Source organism: Euprymna scolopes, unplaced genomic scaffold (genome assembly GCF_053919585.1).
Source record: "Euprymna scolopes isolate OS-2025 unplaced genomic scaffold, ASM5391958v1 sca51, whole genome shotgun sequence".
NCBI classification, from domain to species: Eukaryota; Metazoa; Mollusca; class Cephalopoda; order Sepiida; family Sepiolidae; genus Euprymna; species Euprymna scolopes.
The window spans coordinates 101,317-126,054 of NW_027633558.1; the positions used below are offsets into that span (position 1 = coordinate 101,317).

The 24,738-nt window shown below is 37.7% G+C and overlaps 7 protein-coding genes across 7 annotated transcripts; 4 read left to right on the plus strand and 3 right to left on the minus strand.

Annotated features, from left to right (window-relative positions):
* Positions 1 to 40: 40 nt before the first annotated feature.
* Positions 41 to 1,111, plus strand: LOC145274945 (quinolinate synthase-like). Its single transcript, XM_080127541.1, has one exon. The coding sequence runs from the start codon at positions 41 to 43 to the stop codon at positions 1,109 to 1,111; it is 1,071 nt and encodes a 356-aa protein (XP_079983667.1).
* A 64-nt stretch (positions 1,112 to 1,175) lies between these two features.
* On the plus strand, positions 1,176 to 1,922 carry LOC145274946 (putative transcriptional regulatory protein IL1088). Its single transcript, XM_080127542.1, has one exon. The coding sequence runs from the start codon at positions 1,176 to 1,178 to the stop codon at positions 1,920 to 1,922; it is 747 nt and encodes a 248-aa protein (XP_079983668.1).
* A 581-nt stretch (positions 1,923 to 2,503) lies between these two features.
* On the plus strand, positions 2,504 to 3,418 carry LOC145274947 (protoheme IX farnesyltransferase-like). The gene has a single exon (XM_080127543.1). The coding sequence runs from the start codon at positions 2,504 to 2,506 to the stop codon at positions 3,416 to 3,418; it is 915 nt and encodes a 304-aa protein (XP_079983669.1).
* Positions 3,419 to 3,828: 410 nt separating this feature from the next.
* On the minus strand, positions 3,829 to 5,666 carry LOC145274948 (large ribosomal subunit assembly factor BipA-like). Its single transcript, XM_080127544.1, is given in 2 exon segments — positions 3,829 to 4,940; positions 4,943 to 5,666. Coding segments are annotated over 2 exon segments (1,836 nt in total).
* Positions 5,667 to 13,815: 8,149 nt separating this feature from the next.
* Positions 13,816 to 14,301, minus strand: LOC145274950 (type II restriction enzyme PvuII-like). The gene has a single exon (XM_080127545.1). The coding sequence runs from the start codon at positions 14,299 to 14,301 to the stop codon at positions 13,816 to 13,818; it is 486 nt and encodes a 161-aa protein (XP_079983671.1).
* A 283-nt stretch (positions 14,302 to 14,584) lies between these two features.
* LOC145274951 (type II methyltransferase M.PvuII-like) lies at positions 14,585 to 15,616 on the plus strand. The gene has a single exon (XM_080127546.1). It carries the CDS (start codon positions 14,585 to 14,587, stop codon positions 15,614 to 15,616), a length of 1,032 nt encoding a protein of 343 aa, XP_079983672.1.
* Positions 15,617 to 21,502: 5,886 nt separating this feature from the next.
* LOC145274952 (type IV secretion system-coupling protein VirD4-like) lies at positions 21,503 to 23,021 on the minus strand. The gene is made up of 2 exons (XM_080127547.1): positions 22,443 to 23,021; positions 21,503 to 22,354 (listed from the first exon to the last, which is right to left on the minus strand). The coding sequence occupies exons 1-2, from the start codon at positions 23,019 to 23,021 to the stop codon at positions 21,503 to 21,505; spliced, it is 1,431 nt and encodes a 476-aa protein (XP_079983673.1).
* Between the last annotated feature and the right edge of the window lie 1,717 nt (positions 23,022 to 24,738).

The window sequence follows — 24,738 nt, forward strand, 5'->3', positions numbered from 1 at the left end:
TTATTGTGAATTCTTAAATTAAGAATAGGATTTATTCATGATGTTTGACTTAAAGTCTTTGAAAGACTCAATTAGCCAAAAAGCGATTGCGGCAAAAATTTCTGCTCCCTCTCCAATGGATGAGCATGAGGAAAAATTGCTAATTAATAAAATAAAACGGCAATTAGAAGAGAACAATGCCGTTTTAGTTTCGCACTATTATGTAGATGAGAAGCTTCAATATCTCGCTGAAGAAACAGGTGGATTAGTAGCAGACTCTTTAGAAATGGCTAATTTTGGTCGTCGCCATCAGGCAACTACGCTAGTGGTGTGTGGTGTACGGTTTATGGGTGAGACAGCAAAGATTCTTTCACCGAATAAACGTATTTTAATGCCAACACTTGAAGCAGAATGTTCATTAGATTTAGCATGTCCTGCTGAGATTTTTCAAGAATTTATTTCCCAACATCCTGATAGAATATCTGTAGTCTATGCCAATACCAGTGCAGAAGTGAAAGGATTGGCTGATTGGACAGTTACCTCCAGCAATGCCGTGCCAATTATTAAGCACTTGCATAATCAGGGTGAGAAGATTCTATGGGCACCGGATCGTCATTTAGGTAATTGGGTACAAGCGATGACAGGTGCAGATATGATTAATTGGGAGGGACATTGTGTCGTGCATGATGAGTTTCGCACTTCCGCTTTACAAGAATTATTAGAGGAGCATCCGGATGCGGTGGTCATCGCACATCCTGAATCTCCTGAGGAATTATTGGCTAAAGCAAAAGTAATTGGTTCAACAAAAGTATTGGTGAACGTAATTAATACAATGAATGCCAATAAGTTTATTGTTGCAACGGATGAAGGAATTTTTTATAAAATGCAACAAATGCAACCAAATAAACAATTTATTGTTGCCCCAACAGGAGGTAAAAGTGCGACCTGTACGGCTTGTGGGCATTGTCCGTGGATGGCATTAAATAGTCTAAAAAACCTCTCATCTGTACTGGAGAGTGGACACTCAGAGATACAATTAGATAATCCAATGATTGAAAAGGCACGAGTATCAATAAATCGAATGATGGATTTTTCTGCCAAACAAGGTTTACTTGTACAAGGTGATGCGTAAATTGAAATCATTTTTAGAACACTTATAACCATAAAACATATAAAAAAATATAAAGGTAATTTCAATGGCTGGACATAGTAAATGGGCAAATATTAAGCATCGTAAAGCAGGACAGGATGCTAAAAGAGGGAAGATTTTTACTAAGCTAATTCGGGAGCTTACCGTTGCTGCTAAAGAGGGTGGTGATATTGATAGTAATCCACGCTTGCGTCTTGCACTGGATAAGGCATTGTCTAATAACATGAAGCGAGACACTATTGATAAGGCTATTGCACGTGGTAGTGGTAATATTGAAGGGCAAAACTATGAGTCCATTCGTTATGAAGGTTATGGTCCAAATGGTATTGCAATTATGATTGATTGTTTAACGGATAACCGGCAACGTACAGTAGCTGAGGTGCGTCATATTTTAAGTAAAAATGGTGGTAACCTTGGTACGGATGGGTCAGTTGCCTATTTGTTTGAGAAAAAAGGAGTATTTCATTTTTCTCATGAATACGATGAGGAGATGCTCTTAGAGATTGGACTTTCTTATGGTGCAGAAGAAGTGGAATCCTTACCAGATAAAACATTTGAAGTTACCTGTGCAGCTGATGATTTTAATCAACTTAAAGAGGCATTTGTTACACAATCTGCTACACCCATGCATAGCGAAGTGAGTTTTATTGCTAACTTAAATGTTGATCTATCTCTTGAAGATACCAAGAAAACATTAAATGTCATAGAAGCCTTAGAAGATTTAGATGATGTGCAACATGTATCAACGAATTTAAATATTAGTGATGAATTAATTTCACAGTTAGATAATTAAACCAGTCAGGGACTATTATGAATAAAAAAACAGGTTGGATGCTCTTGGCAATAACCTTCTTACCTTTTCTATTTGGTACTATGTATTTTCAATATGTCAGTCAAACAGGTGGACAAAGTACGGTAAATTATGGAGAAATCATCTCACCAATGAGAGAGATAGAAGCTTTGCCCAGCAAGGGGTTTTGGACACTTGTGGTTGTTGCCGAGCAATGTAATCAATCGTGTAAAGATCGTTTATTATCAGCAGAGACTACTCGTATATTAACTAATGAGAATATGAGGCGTGTACATACTTTGCTTATTAGTACAGAAGCTCTACAAGAAGAACACAAACCCAAAAATTTTGCATCAAAAATCATGGTGCCTTACCTTCCTTCAGCAACCAAAGAACAATGGAAAAAGATCACCTCACCTTTTGAACTATCCAAAGATCTTCTTTTAGAGAGCATCTTACTTGTTGATCCATTAGGGAATTTTATGATGCGCTATCCAAAAGGAAAGCAAGACCCTAAATTAATGCTTAAAGATATGGAGCGTTTATTAAAATATTCTCGTATAGGGTAGTAAGAAATTATGACCATGCAAACATCGATTGCTCAATCTTATTTCAGATTATGTAAGCCTAATGTTGTTGCTTTATTAGTGCTTACGGCTATTGTAGGCATGTTGCTTGCAGCCCCTGGCATAGAACACTTGCCATGGTCTAACTTTCTATTTGGAATCATTGGTATAACATTGGTTTCTGCTTCAGCGGCTGCAATTAACCACATCATTGACCATCGTATTGATGAAAAAATGAATCGTACGTTCAGCCGTCCTATTCCGCAGGGTAAAGTTAGTATGAGGGCGGCAATTATTTTTGCCACAATAATTGGTGGGATTGGTGAGGGGGCACTTTTTTTCTTGGTGAATCCTCTTTGTGCCATACTCACAGGTTTTGCCTTAGTTGGCTATGCTTTTATTTATACCGTTTATCTCAAGCATGCTACCCCACAAAATATTGTTATAGGTGGTGCTAGTGGTGCTGCTCCACCGCTTCTTGGATGGGTAGCGATTACTGGCAATGTCAGTGTTGAATCCTTGCTTTTATTCCTCATTATTTTTGTGTGGACACCGCCACATTTTTGGGCACTTGCCATTCATCGTAAAGATGAGTACGATAAGGCTAGTGTACCGATGCTCCCGATTACTCATGGTATTGAGTATACACGTCAGCAGATTCTATTGTATAAGATTTTGTTAATTGTGATTTCCATTTTGCCATTTATCATTGGTATGTCTGGTTGGCTTTATTTGGTTGGGGCACTAGGTTTGGGATTGTGGTACTTAAGTTACGCCGTCCTTATGATCAAATATCCGGAGAAGAAATCCTATGAGATGAAAAGTTTTTGGGTATCCATTTGGTATTTGCTTCTTTTATTTTGTGTGTTGCTTATTGACCATTATATGGCTATTTATTTAAGTGAGTTTTTTGGGCAAAAGTTTCCAGTATAATGAGTAGCTGTGTTAATTAAACAACTCATGTTAATTGCTGTAGGTGGTGCCGTAGGTGCCATGATGCGTTTTCTTGCCCTTTCCTCTGTCACAACATTACTTGGTAATAGCTTTCCTTATGGTATCTTAATTATCAATGTAATGGGATCATTTTTTGCAGGCGTAATATCCATGCTAATTTTAGAAAAATGGGGCACAAATATCTATGCACACAGTATACTGATTATTGGCTTTCTTGGAGCATTTACCACATTCTCTACATTTTCATTAGATACGCTTATGTTGATGCAAAATGCCGAGTGGCTAAAAGCGATGGTAAATATTTTTCTTAACCTTGGATTGTGCTTATTAGCAACATTTATTGGGATGTATCTTGTGCGTGTAGCATAATGATCTATTTATGCTAGGTGCTATGATTTAGCTTGACGTCCCTGTCTCTTACGATCCACTTCAGAAAGTAACTTTTTACGAATACGTAAGTGATTTGGGGTAACTTCTACCAATTCATCATTTTTAATTAATTCAATCGCCTGATCTAAATCAAATTTTAGTGGTGGAGTGAGGATAAGATTTTCATCTGAGCCAGCAGCACGAATATTAGTGAGTTGTTTACCTTTGGTGACATTAACCACTAAATCATTATCTCGAGAATGAATTCCTAGGACCATCCCCTCATAAACTGGCTCACCGGGACCAATAAAAAATTTGCCGCTTTTTTGTAAGTTAAAAATGGAATAGGCAGTGGCTTTGCCAACACCATTTGAGATTAATGAGCCATTGTTTCTTTGAGCAATTTCCTCATTTTTCTTGCCTTTAAAAGGAGCATATTTATCAAATATGCTGTACCATAATCCTGTTCCTGTGGTAAGAGTTAGAAATTCTGTTCTAAACCCCAATAATCCCCGTGAGGGGATAATATAATCCAAACGAATACGACCAGTATTATCTGGTTGCATATTTTTACATTCTCCTTTGCGTAAGCCAATGCTCTCCATAACTGCTCCTTGATGTTGTTCTTCAATATCCAAAGTCAGTTGTTCAAATGGCTCACATAGGACTCCATCAATTTCTTTGGTAATCACTTGAGGTCTGCCAACACACAGTTCAAACCCTTCACGACGCATGTTTTCAATTAACACAGACAAGTGTAATTCACCACGACCAGAGACTTTAAACACGCTGGCATCATCGGTATTTTCAACCCGTAAGGCAACATTATAGATGAGTTCTTTTTGCAAGCGATCACCGATTAGTCGTGAAGTAACAAACTGACCATCTTGTCCGGCAGTGGGGGAATTGTTGACACGAAAAGTCATGCTTACTGTTGGTTCATCCACTTTCAGAGGAGGCAAAGATTGAGGGGACTTTATGTCACAAAGGGTGTCTGAAATATAAATGGGATCAATACCTACCACACCCACAATATCTCCAGCTGAAGCATTTTCTACTTCATTTTTTTCTAAGCCATGAAAGCCAAGAATTTGTCCCACTTTCACGTTGCGTTTTTTCCATTTGGTTCTATCAATGTCACCATCATATTTTTAGATAGTGAGCCTTGCTTAATTCTACCAATGCCAATAGCTCCAAGAAAAGTAGAGTAATCTAAAGCAGTAATTTGCATTTGTAAAGGCTTATTTGTATTCACTTCTGGCGGAGGAACTTTATGAATAATAGTCTGGAAAAGCTGGCTCATATCCTTATCATTGGGATTAGGTGGATAATCTAGGCTGGCAATTCCCTCAATAGCTGAGGTGTAGATAACTGAGAAATCTAATTGCTCTTCATTAGCCCCTAAGCGATCAAATAAATCAAACACTTGATCAATAACCCAATCTGGGCGAGCGGATGGGCGATCAATTTTATTGACCACCACAATAGGTTTTAAGCCCTGCTCAAAGGCTTTTTGTGTTACAAAACGTGTCTGTGGCATTGGTCCATCTACTGCATCAACCAATAGAAGGACGCTGTCAACCATTGATAATACGCGCTCCACTTCGCCACCAAAATCTGCATGTCCGGGAGTATCAACAATATTAATGCGATAATCTTGCCAGTTAATAGCAGTATTTTTAGCACTAATCGTAATGCCTCGTTCTTTTTCTAAATCATTAGAGTCCATCATTCTTTCTTCTGGTCTAAAACGCTCATCAAAGGTGTTTGATTGCATGAGTAGTTTATCAACCAAAGTTGTTTTACCATGATCAACATGGGCGATGATGGCAATATTGCGTAATTTTTCTGTATTCATTTACAACGTATAACAATTAATATAAGAGCATGCAAAAAAACCTAGAGTACAACTTGAGATTTTTTACTAGTTTAAAGGTGAAATGTTTTTTGACAAGTACCTTATAATTTTAATCGACTTTTCTGCATAACGGTTTATACGATAACGGTTTATACGCATCGTATAGTATATAATTAATAGATTATTCCAGTTTTTGAAGTAACTTTTTGTTTACTTTTACCTAGTGATTTATTTTTATTATCCCAGTATTTATATTATTTATATTTTTAGGAAAATTAGTACGTTATGAGTCAGATTATTGAAGCCTTAGATAAAGAAAATTTGCAACAAAGGACTGAGTTTTCGCCTGGAGATACGATATCTGTATCTGTTAGAGTTAGGGAGGGTGAGCGTGAGCGTTTACAAACCTTTCAAGGCGTGGTGATTGCGAAGAAAAATCGTGGCATCAATTCATCTTTTACTGTAAGAAAAATTTCTTATGGTGTTGGTGTTGAGCGTGTTTTTCAAACGCATAGTCCATTGATTGATAGTATTAAAGTTGAGCGTCGTGGTGTTGTGCGTCGTGCAAAAATTTACTATCTGAGAGATCGTGTGGGTAAATCAGCAAGAATTCGTGAGAAATTAGATAAGGGTAAAAGCAAAAAGTAAATTTTTTACTACGGCATTTATCTGAGATATTAAAGATAGATTAACAGAATTTTTTATTGTGAATAATGCCTTACAACGAAGTAACTGCTTTCAATTATTTGGTGCACTAGGTGCACTAACAATAGTCTTTTTCTCATGCTTGTTTGTTGTTGACACTCAAGCAAAAAATATCAGTAAAGCCGAAATCAAACAAAAGTTAGCTAATGTTTTAGGTGGTGCTCGATACGGTGTTAATGCAGAAGAAATTAATATTTTAGATAGTGAAGTGCCGAACTTTTATCTTGTGCAACATAAAGGGGAGTATGGTCTCATTAGTAAAAATGGCAAGCATTTTCTAGCAGGTGATGCATGGAATATTGATGAAGGAAAGAACATTACTCAGAGTCTTCGTCAAGAGTTCAATTTAGCACAAATCAAGGAACTTGATTCAAATCTTTTTATTACATTTAAAGCCAAAAATCCTAAATCATCAATTTGGGTATTTACGGATATAGATTGTTTTTACTGTCGAAAATTACACAGTGAAATGCCAGAGTTAAATAAGCTAGGAATTACTGTTAACTATCTATCTTTTCCTCGCAGTGGTAATGAAAATTCTCAAGATTGGAAAAAAGCAGTTGATGTATGGTGTTCCAAAGATCAGCAACGTGCAATGACAACTTCCAAACTAGGAAAAGACATCAGTAAAATGCCCAAAAGAGCCAATTGCAATCCAGAAATTGCTAAGCAATTTAACTTAGGAAGGAGGCTAGGTGTTAGAGCCACCCCTACTATTGTATTTGCCAATGGAAAAATAACATCAGGATATATTCCCGCTAAAGAATTACTCTCACATGCAATTGCCAATAATTCATAGCATAGAAAATAGATACGAGATAGTTTACTTGAAAAAAAGAAGCCCGTAAGGGCTTTTTTTATATACACTATATTATTTAACCATTATTCACAATGAAAGAACTGCAACCTACACGTACCGCTATCTTTTTGCAAAAAGTATCCGATTGTATAGGCAAAAATTCAGTAAGCGTATCAAGAGAGGTACCAATTATTGATGTAGTAGAGTTAATGAACAAGGAAAATGTTAGCTCTGTTTTAGTGCAGGAGGAAGGTGCTATTTTAGGCATTATAACAGAGAGTGATATTGCTCGTCGAGTGGCTTTTCAAGTGGATAAAACTGTGCCAGTGAGTGAATTAATGACAACACAAGTGGCTACGGTTAAGAGTACTGATTATCTGTATAAAGCGGTTGGCTTGATGCTAAATCATAACTTACGCCATCTGCCTGTACTGGATGCGACAAATAACGTATGTGGTGTTGTGCGTATGCGAGATGCTTTTTTCCTGGCCAATCATCGTGCACTTGATGAAGTGCGTACGCTTACTCAAGATGATTCCTTAGAGGGATTAACACAAATTAAGCAGGCACAATTTGAACTCGTCTCAAACCTAAAACTTGAGGGATTATCTTCTCATCAAATTCAAGCGGTGATTGGACAGTTAAATAATGATATTCATCGTTACGCCCTACAGAATGCTTTCCAACAAATGAAAGAAGAAGGGTGGGGGGAAGTCCCTACTAATTATGCTTTGTTGGTACTAGGCTCAGTTGCTAGAGGTGAGAGTTTCTTTTCACCGGATCAAGATAATGCCATGATTTTTGAAATGTCGCCGGATTTAGACCAACGAAAAGTGGATGCATGGTATATTGCTTTATCTGAAAAACTTACGTATATTTTAGATAAGGCTGGTTTTGATCTTTGCACGGGTAATATTATGGTAACCAACCCTCAATGGCGAAAACCTTTTAATGAATGGATCGTGCAAATGGAATCTTGGTTTTCACGTAAGACGAAATATGCCGAACGTTATGTCGATATTTTTTTTGATTTCAGTTGTATTGCTGGAGATCATGAACTGGCAGAGAAACTGAGAAAAAAAATGCTTGCTATGTGTCGCCAATATCCAAGCTTTTTAAGGGAGTTACTTGCCTATGATCAATCTGGTACAGAATTGACTTTTTGGGGTGGGTTAAAAGGTGAAAGTTTTAGTGGTCCACGCAAAGGTCAGCTAAGTCTAAAATATGCGGTGATGGCTCCCATGACACGATTGTTACGTTTGCTTTGTTTGAAACATGGCGTGCAGTCTATTTCCAATTTGCAACGTCTAGATGAGTTAACTAGTTTAGGTGTGCTGGATAGTTCTCTTGCTTATAGCTTACGGATGGCATTTATTCATACCTGTGATTTGTTGTTTGATCGTCAGATTAAAGCATATCAGTCTGGGGAAAAAATCACTAATTATGTTATATTGAAAAGCTTAAACATGAAAGAAGAAGCACTGTTGGTACAGGCAGTTAAGGCAATTAAAGAACTTCGTTTACGCACTCAAGAGATGATAACAGGGAGGCTAATGTGAAGCATGCACGTCATTATCATTATGCTGATTTTATTTGGATCATCAGCTGTTTTTTTATCGGAGTAGGCGTGCTTTTTTTTATGGAATCAGCGTGGATTCATCTTGGCACATTTTTACCTATTTCTTTGCGTATGGTCATTGACTTGATGGGAATTGCCATCATAGGATTTGGTGTGTATCGCATGTATCATATTTTTATGGGGTTAGATAACTTATCAAAAAAAATACTGACCACAAATAATGAAGCAAGTAAATTTGATGAGATTGTCTTTGAGAGTTCATCCCAAACAGTCAATTACTGGATACAACGTATCAACCGTTATCGTCAGCAACATCATGAGTTAAACCAACATCAACTCAGTCATTTTGTGGATGTGATTGAATCGATGGTAGATTGCGTCATTGTAGTAAACAAAGATGGCATTATTACCCTGTTTAATCATCAGGCGGCAGAGGTAATGGGAAAAGATTCCCTAGTAGTTGGTAGGAGTATTTTTTCTGCTTTTCGCCGCCGTGGTTTAGCCGATATATTGGCTATTTTTCCAGATGAACGCCGTTACCAAACGATGCTATCTTCTCGTGATAGAAAAAAAACTTGATGTCTGGATTACGCCACTAAAAAATCAAGGATTTGTGATATGCTTTGATACACACGTTTTTGACCCTGACTATACCGCCAATCAATTAAAAAAAGGTGAAGTGGAATCTGGCGTGTATCATGACTTTACTTTGCACCAAGAACTTCCTGAAAAAATACCAGCTACTCCACAAACTCCAATAGAAGAGTTATTTGGTTTTGTGTTTGATATTGAAGCAACAGGGCTAGATGTAAACAAAGATGCAGCCATTTCTTTAGGAGGTGTATACTGCCATGGATTAAATATCCATTCACGTGAAGTTGTTGATGAATTAATCTTATCCGATGTGAAGATTAGTAAAAAATCCCAAGAATTTCACGGCATTAGTAATCAAGATTTACTAGGTAAGCCAACTTTAGAGCAACTTTGGGAGCAAGAGCTACAAGCACATTTACAAAGTGGATTATTAGTGGGACACCAAATTGGTTTTGACATTAGCTTGTTGCAAAATAACTTGCATCGTCAAAGTCAGAGCATTGATTGGAATCCTAAATATTTCCTAGACACCATGATTTTAGGCTACAGCTTAATTCCCTCTTTGCGAGAACAACAAGTTACCCTAGAATCCTTAGCCTCATTTTTCCAAATACCCGATTGGGGACGGCACACAGCACTGGGTGATGCTTTAATTACCTCTAGTGTATACGCAAGCCTACTAAAATTAGCCATTGATGCCGGAGATCAATGCTTAGGTGATTTGCTACATAGACAAGCGAAAGTATCACTCTATCGCAACGCCTACAAATCACAAGGATGGATTTCCCTACCTGAGGGTGAGTCTTAATGAGTTGACTTCACTAATTTTGAATTAAAAATTTTTTATTAGAAAAAAATAAAAAGGTAGAGATACGATTTATCGCATCTCATTCATCTTCATCGTATTTGATTTTTATCATGGGAGACGCCATAAATGGACATCTCTACATATAAAAAATTTTCAATTATCACCTGTTTTATAGAAGCGGTGAATTTTTATTGAAAAAACACATGATAAAAAACTAAGATGAGAGTTTATGGTAGAGGTCGGAATTGAAACAAAACGATAAATGTTTGATTTTAATCATTTTTTAATTTATCAATTCAGACGTAGAGCACCAAATGTAGCACCATACCCTTAAAGCACCCTAAATTGAACCATATCCAGCCCTTCTTTACAATTATATGGTAGTGTGCCCTTCCATAAAAATTTCACTTCCTGCGGAGAAATCTCACAACTGTCTGAAACAAGTTATTTTAGTATCCAGTAGCAATAGACTTTCTCACTTTTTCTAGGAAAACTCCCGTATTGGTCTCGTATCTGTCCTTTTTGCACCACGGTATAATGCCCGTGTACAAGAACTATAGCGTCTGATTGTATCTTTAATATTTCATGAAAACTGGTATCGCTATCATTGTAGAGGAATCGCTTGAAAACATCCAAGTATTTGAGCATAATATTAAATTCTTTATTAGTTACTCCTCTATTCGGCCATGCATCTTCTGTGCATAGCCTAAACGCTTCGTTTAATTCTTGAAAAGTAAACTCTGGAAGAACTTGATAAAGAGCACACAATGCACAGCTATGAGGAGAAGAGCGTATCTGTTTTAGTGTTTCTTCGTATTTACTCGTTTTCTGAGGAAAGAAAAAAGCAAGGATTTTATTAAAAAATTGCTTAAATGCTTGTATCATTTTGACTTGAAAAAAAATTTTATTTCCTTATATTTATGTTAATCAATATGATTGCTAAAGTCAATTTTATCTTAACCTAGTACATCACTTAACTTATGAGCTATTTCACAATATACATCTCCGATGATAAAGGGAATCAAAACTACAGATGGAACCTGAAAGATGATAATCATAAGATTATCGCACATTCAGAAGAACCATTCCACAGAGAAAATGCATTAAAGTCTGTTGAGAAAATGCAGTGTCATGTAAAGCAAGAGACTGAAATTTGTTTAGAGTCTGAATCAACTGACACCTCTAAATACAGATTTGAATATCGTCAAAGTGAAAAAGATGAACAATGGTATTGGACTTTGAAGGCTGGTGGGAATCATGAACCAATGGCAATTGGTGAGGGTTATGTGTCTAAATCTAACGTCATTGAAGGTTTGGAAAATGTAAGACTTGAGATTTCTCGTGCTGAAATTAAGTTTGAATCACCTGAAGACCAAAAATGGTATAAGGCTTTTTTGATAAGAAGAGAAGATACGACTGAAACAAAAGGTATTCCTGGCTCCTAAAGGTAATTTAAATTATTATGGAGGTCGAAAAGATTCTCATAGAACGAGGAATAGAATATTGTATTCCTGATACTGCCGATATTCCCTCCGATATTTCTGATACGGTAATTATTATTCAAAATTACAAACCCTTGAACATTGAAGCTCATCATCCATTTATAAACATTGCGTTAGCTGTCAAATCTAATAGCACTTTTTCACCTAAAACTTGGCTGAATTACACGCCAGAAAAAATTCAACAAATAGATGGAAGTGCTCCGAAACCGCATCCTGACTATAAAGAATTTATCTTTCATGATTTGAAATACTTTCCTTATTCCATTGGTGTTCAAGGCTTTGGCTTTGCAAATGTGGTAAATCTATTAGATAGTTTATATTGTCATATCAACTTTGATTCATGAGTGAACTCATTTCAAGAGTAAAAAAAATCTTAGATAAAAAAATTCTAGAGTGTATCTCAGAGAAGACCTTTATAGTGTTGGGATGTGGTGGTGTAGGTGCAAATTTTGCTGAAAGTCTTGTGAGAACTGGTGCAAAAAATTTGGTACTTGTTGATTATGATAAAGTTGAAAAAGCAAACTTAAATAGGTATTTCTCAGAAGAGCATATAGGCAAGAAGAAAGTTGAGGCTTTGTCTGATATTCTGAAAAAAATTAACAAAGAGATTGAAGTAAAAACTCATCCTTATGCTGTGAAGCATTTAAGGACATCTGACTTAGTTCAAAAAGAGATACATGATAATATACGAAACAGCGATGTATGCATCATGGCAATGGATAAGAATGATGCGAGAATCAATGCTGAAAAATCACTCAATGAGTATAAATATTTTATCAGTATAGGGGTACAAATCAATCGTTTTGATGATTACAACTATCAAGTCAGTTGGGGACTGAAAACTCCTGAGAGTGCTGGTGAAGAGGAAGGATATGGTGAGGCTAATGGTTCACTCCATGCTATAGTACAAGAAGCTTCAAACACGGCATTTAATATGATGCTAAACAATCTATATAACCCTGAAAATGGCAGAAAGGAAATAAAGTCTATATATAGGGAGTATAAAAACAATACATTTACTCAAAAAGTAGATTATTATTAAAAATAAGGCTGAAGTTTCACAAACTCCATGCCTCATTTTCATGCTTTGGCGAACCCTTTACCCATCCTAAAAAAGGGATAGGTAAAGCTAACATACCAACAGTCAAACCAACCTATCCCTTTTACAGGAGGTATGTCAGATTTTACAAGTTCACGTTTGGTATCTTCTGTTATATCCATAAACGCTGGAAATGCAAATTCATTCAAGTAATGGTTTTCAATGCTCAACCGAAGGCAAGAAGCCTCAATGCCAACTCAACTGACCTCACAGACAATCCAATCAAGCAACAGTTCAATTTTCCCAGTCCACAACCAAAACAATTCACCTTTCCAGATACGACCTGAGCAGATAATCGTCAATGCCTTGTTCATAGAAATCGTATCTTTGTAACTGTTGACCAACCCCACCAACGCAAACTAAAAAGCAGTCTGAAGAAGCATTCATCATCTGATCAATTGTAGCTTCATCACTTCCAGTATCGACTCTTTCCAAAATCATAGGTCTTGGAGCTTGTCTGTGTCTCAAGTTTTCTTGCCTGTGCTCATCAATTCTTGTTCCTCGTTTATCAGTAATAAAATCTTATGAGAAGTGTAAGTTCTGGTCGTCAAAAATAAAGGTAGTACAGAGTCTCCACCTTGATTTCCTCCTGTTCCCAGCCCTTTTTTTACTTCTCGTTTTTATTCACTAACTAAACGAGGAGAATTATTATGAAAACAGCACAGGAAGAAAACAACACTTTGAAAACCAAGCTCCAAGAAATGCTTGAACTGGAAAAAGAAACACTCAAACGGGAAGTTATTGAGGAAGCATTAGACTATGATTCAGATGATGATATTAAATGCTTCTTCAGTGATTTGCTCCAGCATGGATGCGTTTCTGGCATGGTTGGTAAGCTTATTTACTACACAGATACTCATACTTTCTACGACAAGCACTACCATGAGATTGAAGAACTCAGGATTGAGTATCTGGAAAATGTCGGTGAAGCTCTCAATGTCGGAGACCGAGACTGGAAAAACACGCTTGCATGGTTCGGGTTTGAAGAAACTGCGTATCGGTTAGCAGGCGAGTTGGGCTTAGGGGTTTAGCTTCTTGCCTTCAAGGGAGCTTCGGCTCCCTTTTACACTTGATAAATCACAGAACCATGCTCAATCACATATTTCAATGGAATTTTTGGATTATTGATGTCTTTGCCACCATCCGCATGCCACTTTTCCTCCCATTTTTTGTAGTAAGGATCAAGATTTTCAGGCGAAAGTTGGTGTATTGACAATAACTTGATGCCCTCATAAACAGCAAAAACCCAATCAACTTGACGATACTTTTTAATAATCGTAGGATTCATGTGATGATGAGTGGAGAAACTCTTTGTAAGCAAGGTATTGACAGACTTTAGCTCATACTCTTTTCCATTAGAATCTTTTGCATCATTACCCTCTCTGCCTGGCAAAATCTCTAAACCAGTGAGGAGAAGGACTTGAAGCAACTTTCCCCCATTGTCTTGAAAAATATCATTAATTCCATGCTTGTCAGCAAGTTCTTGTAGCCTGATGATGTTTGGATATATTGTGTTGAAAATATCTATATCAGGATGAGTTTTCTTCATTCAATAATTCCTTGAGAGGTGTTTCTAGTGCTATTGCTAAACGTTCCATGTTGTCTATGGAAACATTTCTCTCACTACGTTCAATAGAACCAACGTAGGTTCGATGAAGACCCGAAAGTTCAGCTAATTTCTCTTGAGATATTCCCTTCAACAGGCGAACCCTCTTGATATTCTTAGCAAATAAAAATCTAGTCTTATGTAAATCTGAAGACTTTTTGTCAAACATAAGGTTATAATTTTCATATTGATGATGACTTTATGTCTACAGACTATAAGTAGCACTATGACCTCTCTTAGTAAAAAAATAGATACGCTTTCAAGCTCCATATTGATTAAGCCATCGTACTGTACCGATTTTGGACAGGCATACTATGGTGATTCTCTCGATTTGTTAGACCAACTACCAAACAACAGCGTGAATCTCGTTATGACCAGTCCTCCCTTTGCCTTGCAACGAAAGAAAGAATATGGGAATACGAATCAGAATGAGTATGTTGCTTGGTTAGCTCAGTTTGCGGAACGGGTATATAAAAAGCTCACTGATAACGGGAGCTTTGTTTTAGATTTAGGTGGAGCGTACAGAAAAGGAGTGCCCACAAGAAGTCTCTATAATTTTCGGGTATTGATGCACTTTTGTGATGAAATAGGTTTTTTTCTAGCAGAGGATTTCTATTGGTATAACCCATCCAAACTTCCCAGCCCCATAGAGTGGGTAAATAAACGAAAAATTCGAGCGAAAGACTCTGTGAATACTGTGTGGTGGTTTAGTAAGACTGAATATCCAAAAGCGAATATTTCTAATGTCTTAACGGAATACAGTGAACGAATGAAGAAACTGCTTGCGAATCCAGAAAAATTTTATGATCCTATGAAACGACCGTCAGGACATACGATAGGTGCTAGTTTTGGCAAAGACAACAAGGGAGCAATTCCCTCAAATTTACTCCAAATACCAAACTCTGAATCCAATGGAAACTATATGTCTGGCTGTAAATCCATTAACGCAAAAAGACATCCCGCCCGCTTTCCAGCAAAACTTCCCGAATTTTTCATTAAGTTTCTCACTGACCCTAATGATATTGTGTTGGATATTTTTTCTGGTTCTAATACCACGGGCTTTGTTGCAGAAAAACATAAACGCCAATGGTTGGCTTTTGATAATGAGATTGACTATGTAGCAACTTCAGCTTTCAGATTTTTAGACAAAGAAACAAGTATTGAATATCTTCGTAATGTTTATGAGGGCATTAAAAGCGGTAACCGAATTGATTTAACACAAGAAGAGATGACTCGACAAAAACAACTTCTTGGTTAAGTAACTTTTTGAAAATTTTGCTTTTTAACAATTATGGATATTATTGAAAATGAATTTAGTTTTTAACTTGAAAAATATGAAACAGTATTTTTGGTACTTCTTCGCCTTAAAAGGAGAAATGTCATGATTAAGATTTTTCTTGCACACTGTAGCATTATTGGTTGTTTGATACGCAGTTCCAGCAATTTATTCAATGTTTGCAATAGATATTGCCGTCCTTATGCTAAAAAGTGGATATTATTGAATAATAGATCTTTTGATAAATATCCTAACTATAGTGGCAATATTATTTTATCTTACTTGAAGTATCGCCACTTTCTCAAAAAGAATAGGAACCCTTGGACTATCGTATTTTACATTCATACTGTTATTCATTCCACTCGTGAATATATGATTCATAATATATTTAATTTTTGCAAAGCCAAAGGCAATGTAAACATTGCACAAAAAATTTATATAAGCTCAATCTTAGCGATTGGGCTTTTTATTTCAGCTCAAACTTTTGCTTCTGAGAATTACAATCAGATTGGGAAGCAATACATCCAAGAAAATTATTCTGAACTAGGAATTAAAAAATCAGAGATTCAATCATTGACAAGAGTGATGAATCTCCAAGTCAGATACGGTACTTCAGCTAACGCTTTAAGTCAAAAGCAAAATGCTGATATAGAAAGAATACAGGGAGTCAAGATGGGCGGTGTAGATATAGGAAAACTTGTCTTCAAAGCCGAGAACATAACTGCGAAGATCAATATTTACAATAATCAGGCGTTTAAAGAAGTTATAAAAAATCTGAGTAGTATTACTGTAAATCCACAGATTGAAGAAAAATATTCAATGCTTGAGAACAAGATTCACGTGCAAGAAGAAGCAGTAAATTCAGTTAAACCCCAAAGGTCTTCACTTTTAGAAATAGCTAAAGATAACTTTATAGGTCTAGGCGATCAACTCAAGTTTGCAAAAGCTTCAGCTAAGGTGTTATACAAAAACTTTCCTTTAGTCAAAATAGCCGATACCGCCTTAGATGCTAAAGGCAAGGTAGAAAATGCTCACTATGTATACAAAGTTACAAAATCTCTGAATTCTTTATTAGAAGCTAAAAAGTCTGATACAGACGCACCACTTTCTCTACAACAACTACGTTCAGTTCTTGGTGTTATCAAGGAAGTCGGGATTGAAGATAAAAAAAACAAAAAAGCACTTGGTATATCAGGTCAACTACTATCCATAACCTCAAGCATAGAAAAACTTATATCGAATACTGGAAGTGATAGCGATCTCAACAAACTAAAACAAGTACAAGCATCCGTACCTAATAGTCAGGATATTGTTGATAATGCAATCAAATACAAAGAACTTGAAATAGAAAAAGAGACTATATCTTTAATTACCAAGTTAATAGTTCTCGCTGATCAAACTGAATATATTGGAGATATTACGAAAGTCGGTGATGCTATAGATGACGTGTTCAAAAATGGTACTAAGAGAGTTTTAACCAGATATGCTAAAGAGCTTGATGAGACTACCAATGAATTTGATGGCGAGATGGACAAACTTTTAGCTACCTCACAAGAAGTCATCAGAGAAATAGAAACCGATTTAGGAAAACAGGTAGCATTTGATTACGATGAAAATATCCCCCCACCAACTTTCGCAACCAACGAAGATGAAAAAAACCAATACACACCTCCTCAGCAAGAAACTAACCCTGATGTAGAAGACGCTCTCACAGACAATATCAAGGAAGAAAGTAATTCAAATCGTCAAAGCATGGGCTTTTCATCAGGCATCAGTAATAAACAACATTACTTCTATTCTTCAGCCGTACAAGTATCAATACAAAGACCAAATAGAGATGAAATCCTCTCTGACCTTATTGGCACAGGGCGTATTGGACTTCAAATCCAACATTTTGAAGAAAGTGGTGTGGGAGGGGTACAAGAAGGCTATGTTGGCGGTGATGTCAATATTCGTGCAGAAACCATTCAAGACACCCCTTCCTCTGATGAGGATGGAGATTCACGGGCAGATTACGCCTATCTTGGCTGGGGAGATTGGAATTCAAATCAATCTTTCCGAGACACTTGGGGAAACCGAGAACAACAAAACATTGTCCATGGGCATTACCTCATCGGCATTAAAACCAATGAGTATCCCGACCGAGGACGCTATCCTACAGGTAACGCTACCTATAACGGCTCCATTCAAGGAGACTATGTGAATGTTTCAGGTACAAGAGAACTCAATGCGATTACTGGGAGTATTAACATGAATGTGAATTTTGGAAATAATATCCTCTCAGGAAGTATTAACGCTCAACGCAGTGGCAGTAATTGGGCTACGGCAAATTTCAGCAATACCAATTTCAATCGAAGTGAAAATCGTTTTCAAGGACAAATGAGTGTACAAAATGGAGGAAGAGGGCAAATAGAGGGTTCGTTTTATGGTAATGAAGCTCAAGAAGTCGGAGGAGCCTTTTACATTGACAAGCAACACGGAGATGCTGGTGGAGCGAGTGGTATTTTCAGGGCTAAGAAATAAGCGAGAAAACTCATACCATGCGAACCACTCTCACTTTGCGTCTATTCCTGTGCCTTACAGTATTCTTCTTCAATACACCTGTCTTTGCAGATGATACCCTCAATAAACAAGCTCATGGCTTTATAAAAGAAGGAAAATTCAAAGAAGCTCTTCCTCTACTTAAACAGCAAATTACAAACAACACAGCCAATACAGAAACCTATTTCTTGTTGGGAGTTTCTCAGAGTCGTTTAGGCAATTTTCCTGAAGCTATCAAGCACCTTACCACCGCAATAGAACAAGAACCGAGTCAAGGACAAATACGGCTGGAGCTTGCTCTTGCGTATTATGCCAAAGGAACTCAGGAATCTACTCAGCAAGATTTAGACACGGCAAAGGGAGAGTTTCTCATTGTCAAAAAACAACCCAATCTCCCTGAAGGTGTATCCCAAAAAGTGGATTATTATCTTGGCAGAATTGAGCAGGTAGAAAGCAATGGATTTCCCAAAAACTGGAGTATCATTTTCTCTGCTGGTTATCTCAATGACAGCAACGCCAATGCAGCCACGGATGAAGATGAAGTATTGATCTTCAACCTGCCTTTCACACTCTCAGATGATGCCAAAGAAACCGCAGATAATGCCTATAAATACCAGATAGGATTTCAGCACAGCAAGAGTTTTAGCAATACCCTACAACTCCGCTCAAATCTTGGTATATCCCAAACAGATTACCAAAAGCTCAATACATTGGATTTACTCAGTTTGAATGCCTCCTTTGGTCTTTTCTACAAAAGCGGAAGTATCACCTATGGTTTGCCTTTAACATACAACCGCTTAAAAGTCGGTCATGAGCAGGACTATTACAACCAAACACGGGGTATCAGTCCTCAAATATTGATAGCGTTTGGAAAAAATAGCGTGTGGGATAATCATTTTGTGTTGCAAGAACGACAATACAAAACTGCTACTACAAGGGATGGTATCTCTGTAAGCTACCGACCCAGTTTCAAGTATTACTTCTCACAAAATGATTTTATCGGTATTGGGTCTTCTATTGGAAAGGAATTATCAAAAGAAGAGATTAACAGCAATTCAACTCATTCATTCCGTTTGGAATACAACACACTTTTCTGGAACGCTCTGAGCTTATATATTGCTCCATCGTATAACGAAACCAAGTATGACGAAAAAGAAGCCTCCTATGATGAAATTCGCCATGATAAAGCAAGTTCCATCTACACTAATCTTTCGTATCGTTTCACGGGATATAAAGGATTCAAGCCTAATCTATCCCTCAATTACAGCCACACGAAAAACGATTCCAACCTGCCTATCTATACCTACAAACGCCAACAAATAGGATTGACGCTGAATGTGAGTTATTAAAATTCAATCTGGAAACCATAATACCACTTCCTTTCCTCTCTCATCAGTCCATCTCGTGCTTTGGTTTCTTCGTTTCGCAAATTCATAAGCCTTCTTGCCCAATAGACGCTGAGTCTTTTCCAAATTACTATCAGAAACTCTATTATTCCTGAGATTATTATCTAACCAACCACAAAAATAGATTTTGTCAGCCTCCTCAATGTTGGAATAATAAGGAGCTATATCTGAGGTTGTCGGAACGTTCTTTGGATTGGCACATTTAGGTATGTTTTCATTGAATTGTGAGAAAAATTCTCTCGGATTTAAAGCATTGGCACTATCGTTTGTAGTTTTGAGTGCATTTACCAAATCCCAATATGTTTTTTTGGGTTCAATAAAGGTGTGTACTTCAAACCCTTGCTCTATATTTTTGAAAATAACGAAGTTGTGTCGTAAACAGCCCATGACCAATTCAAAGGGGGTAGTATCTATGAAAAATAAGCAGTCAAAAGTAAGATGATTAAGCGTATAACGAAATTTATATCTTTCAATATTTTGCTCTTTCATACTTCTATATAGTGGCACTAATCCTGATAATTTCATTATTTTATACTCCTCAATATTAGATAAACATAACTTACAACTCCTTTACCAACTGCTCATACGCCGTATTTACCTGCTTAAACTTCTCGCCCATCTCACGCAAAAATTCCTCACTTTTACCAACATGCCTATCTGGATGATACTGTATGGCTTTTCTACGAAATGCTTTCTTAATATCTTCTGAGGTGTGGTTTCCATTCGGGTCAAGTCCAAGGATTTTCAAGTATCGTTCACGACTCGTTTCACTTCTCGTATAAGATTGTTGCCTTGAATGAGACGAACTCCCAGAATCACTACTTGAACGCTGTGAACCACTGGAAGACTGAGAACTCCTTGAACTACCTGAAGACCCTGAACTCCCAGCCCCACCCGAAGACTGTTTTTTCTCACTCCGAGCTTTCTGTTTCTGACGAAACCGCTCCGATTCTTCTTGCCGTTTTTTTCTTGCTTCTTCTTGGTTATCACGATTTGACTGAGCATTAGCTTTCGCTTGTTCATACTGCCTTCTGAGTTCTTCAACCTCTTCTTCCTTCCGCTTAATATCTTCATACGCATCACGGTAACGAATACTATTTATGAGGTCGCTGAGAGCTTCACCAACCCCACTGAGAGCCGAAGCATAGGGAAGCAAAAAACCAAAGCAAAAAGAGCCAACCATCAACCATATATAACCCTCAGAAAAACCATAGTGATACAAAAAAGACAAAACTAAGAACACCATAATGGCGAATTTCCAAAAAGAAAAACGCCTTGTTGTTTGGACTATGAACCCAAAGGAGAACAGAACAACAAACAGAAATACAGCGACCGAGAAATTCATGTTTTTTGCCTATTTCTCATTTACTCTCCCCATCTTAAACCCTGTTTCACAAACCGAATAACAAAACCCAAGCCAAACAAGCCTGACAGAATAACATCATTCTCAAGAGCAATCTGTTCAGCTAACACACCCCCAACTATGAAGGAGATAAGCAAAATATTGAGACCAATATACCAACCCCACCGTGTCCATAAATAACGAATATTTCGTACTACATAGGCAAGATACCACCCCAAACCAAAAGCAATGACTCCAAGAAAAATAAACTCTGTGTCATTCATCGCAAAGCCCTGTAAATTTCTTCTATCTTGTAGCAAGTTCTTTGTACTCCATACCATCCAAACCACGCACACACTAAAAATGGAACCGTAGCTTCCCACACACGATTAAGAGCTATGAGCAAGTCAAGGCTATATGGAAGTACGAACAACAAAGCTAAGATTTTCAGCACTCCAAGGTTTCTGAATAACCAACCATTCAAAAATCCCAACCCACAAAAAAAGGACAGGGTTATGAAAAACCACTGCCCATCCGAAGCAATAATATTGAGCGTGAAATCTCCAATACCCAGCGTCATTACAACTCCACCCTCTGCAATATGCCATCCCTTCTCTCAATCGTCATCTCAACCGCACTGTGTCCCGTATGTCGTTTCATAGCCCAGTTTTCAAAATATGCTTTGCTTTTGAGCATAACAGGCTGTTTGTTGCTTGAAACTACCAGCACTTCATCTGATGCAATGGTGCGTATTTCTGAGGCATTTATCAGGTTATATTCCCGATACTGGTCAGTCGTATCATCAAACTCTTTGCGTTTGCGTTCTCGTACTTTGCCAATGACATTTTCAAAAAACTGTGTGGTATGCGGGTCAGAACCAGCGTAAGTGAGATAGGTATTAAACCCACCTTGGATGGAATCTGCATAGGCTTTGCCGTATCTTGCGGTCAGTTGGCTAATGCTCTGTAAGATAATAGATAAAGAAACCCTATACCCACGAATCGTATTTGCCGTGGATACAAAATTTGGAATCGTAGAATGCCCAAACTCATCATAGAGAACATACACGCTTAAATCTTTACGCTCAGGCATACGCCTCATACAAGCATTGAAGACCGACCTAAAAAACAAGCTCGTCAAAAAACTGTAATACTCCATATGCTGGGCTGGAGTGATAAAGAAAATAGCTGTTTTCTCTCTGCGTATATCTAACAACGAAATATCTGACTCAGAAGTCAGCAAAGCCAAGTTTTTATTACTCATACTCTTTAACGAAGTAATGGCATTTAACACAAAACTTTGAATGCCTTCTTTGTTCCCAGTCAAAACCCCTTTCCACTCATTCCACAGTGTTTCATCATTTGGGTCATCTCCATAGACCGTAGAACGACTCATGAAATCATCGAGCTTGGAACCATCCTCACCAAAATTCTGAAACAAATAGTACAAATTATGCAGGGTTATATACGCCCGCTTGGTCTTCTGATGCGTTTTTGAGGCACTTAATAAAGAGACTCACAAAACGAATCGCCCCTTGAAGCCAAAAATCATCTTTCCCAGCACTATTGGGGTTTCCACTACGAACCAAAATCTCTGCGACCTGTTCAATTTCAATATCGCTTTGTACTTCTGCAAAGGGATTAAATCTGCTTGAACGCTCCATATTCTCAGGATCAATCGTGATAATACGAAACCCACGTTTTTTGAGCCGATAAGAAGTTTTTTCAAACACTTCGCCTTTGGGGTCGTTGATAACCATTGAGCAGTTTTCATGTGCTCGTTGTAAAACATTGGGAATGATGTAGCGAGAAGTTTTTCCAGCACCAACACGAGAGAGAACACAGACCCCCTTGAAGCTTTCTTGTTCCGTCAAAGCTAAAGATTGACCATCGAGTACCAAGCCTCTGTTGTTTGGTTTGAGGTAATCGCTGTAGCTTGATTCTGCATCAAACTTGGCACCTGTTTTGGAGTTGAGAACCCGACCTTTGGCAAGGAATACTCCACCTTTCCATATCCATTTGAGCGGTGCTGTGATTATCTTTGTTGATTCATTCATAGATGTTTGCGCATCCCGTTTTTTCTCATTTTTCATAGGCATTTTTTCTTAGAGGATAAAGTGTTCTGACTGCCAGCTTGTACAAGGTTTTTCACTTTGCGTTTTACCCAGCCCAAAATATGTTCCATGAGTCATTGATTCAAAAGTCATCATTTCTTTCTGTGACTCGATGAGTCCTGGCTTGATGAGTCTTGACTCTGTGAGTCAGATTGAGATTGTTTGCTTCGTATCCGCTCCATCTCAATTTTGCGTTGTACTCGTTCTTGAATCACCTCGGTCTCTCTCGAAGTCTGGGCGTTTTTCATATCCTGCTTCTGCTCTGTTTGAGCTGTTTGAGACTTGGCTGACTTCGTCTGGCCAGTCTTGGACTGAACAGTCTCTTTTTTAGAATTATTTGACTGAGCCTTTGCTTTTTTCTGCTCCGATGTCTCAGAAGCTTTCCTATCTCGTTTTGACCTTGTGGATGATGATTTTTTCATCTCATCAAGCTCGGCTCTCGTTAAACCAATGCGTTTAGAACAGGTTTCAAATTCATCCCAAAGCCCTAAAGTTTTGAAACGATGTGGGCGGTCATTGTGGTCTCTCACTCCAACCGTTTTTCCAAGAACATACAATTTAAGATGAGCTTCACTTAAACTTGCAAAAAACGTTTCCTTGGACTGAATATTCTTTAAGATATTGTTCAGTTTCGCTTTGAGTGCATCCCTTTGAGGTAATTTGCCCGTTCTACGCTTTTGTTCACCTGCTTTTCGTGAGAACTTTTCTGAGTTCCAGCTTACTTCCTTGCTCATAACCACTTTTTGCTCAAGCTCAGGATAACGACTCAATACATTTTGCTCTATCTGCTTTTTTATCTGACTGAATTCAGCTTTGGAAAGCCTTGTTTTCTTGGCTAGCCCCGCTTCATTAGCACTAATAAGCAAATGGTAATGCAAATGGTCATCATGGTCGTTATGCACACAGCCAAATACTAAATTTCGTGATGCTCGCATATGTGCATATGCGTAAGCTATTTGCCTGAGAGCTTCTTTTTGTTCTTCAATGCCAAGTTTCTTTGACTTGGTGATGGAAAGAATCTCATGATACATATAATTGGCATTTTTACGCTTCTGTACAAATTGGGCATTCTCTTGAAAGTGCTTTTCACCTGTTCATCATTTCTGGTGAAGAGGTTATGGTAGATATGGAACTTGGTATCTGACTTCTCTATATCTGTCATGTAGTCGATAAGCCCCGCAAAGCTCGGCTCTTTTCTTGACATGGATTTAATGATCATGGTTGTTGTTTGGGTTACAAATACGACCTTCGGTGTAGCGTTTCACCACATCATCCAGTTGCTTAATGTATATAAGCAAACTCTGTTCTTCATGCTCGCTCATAGCTTTTATTCTGTTGGAATGATGAGCCATCTGGTTTACATTGTTGGCAATGTTGAGGATAGCAAAACGCAAGGTTTGGAGTTCTTCCCCGAGGTCAGTGGAATATGGGCTTGCCCGTGTAAAGCAGACAAAGCCAACTTCTTGACATATGGAGCCAGTTTGGATTGTTCCTTTCTGGCAGAGATGTTGAAGGCACGATACTCATCCTTGCTCAGGGTCAGATTGACACGCCGAGACTGGTATGATGCACGGTATTGTTTCAAGTAGTCTTTTCTGTCGCTCGCCATAATTTCTGTTGTTAGTGAATATGCCTCTATGCTCTATACAAGTATTGAACCCTAAATGAACTTCGATCTCCCAGCTTATCTTGCGAGAAGATG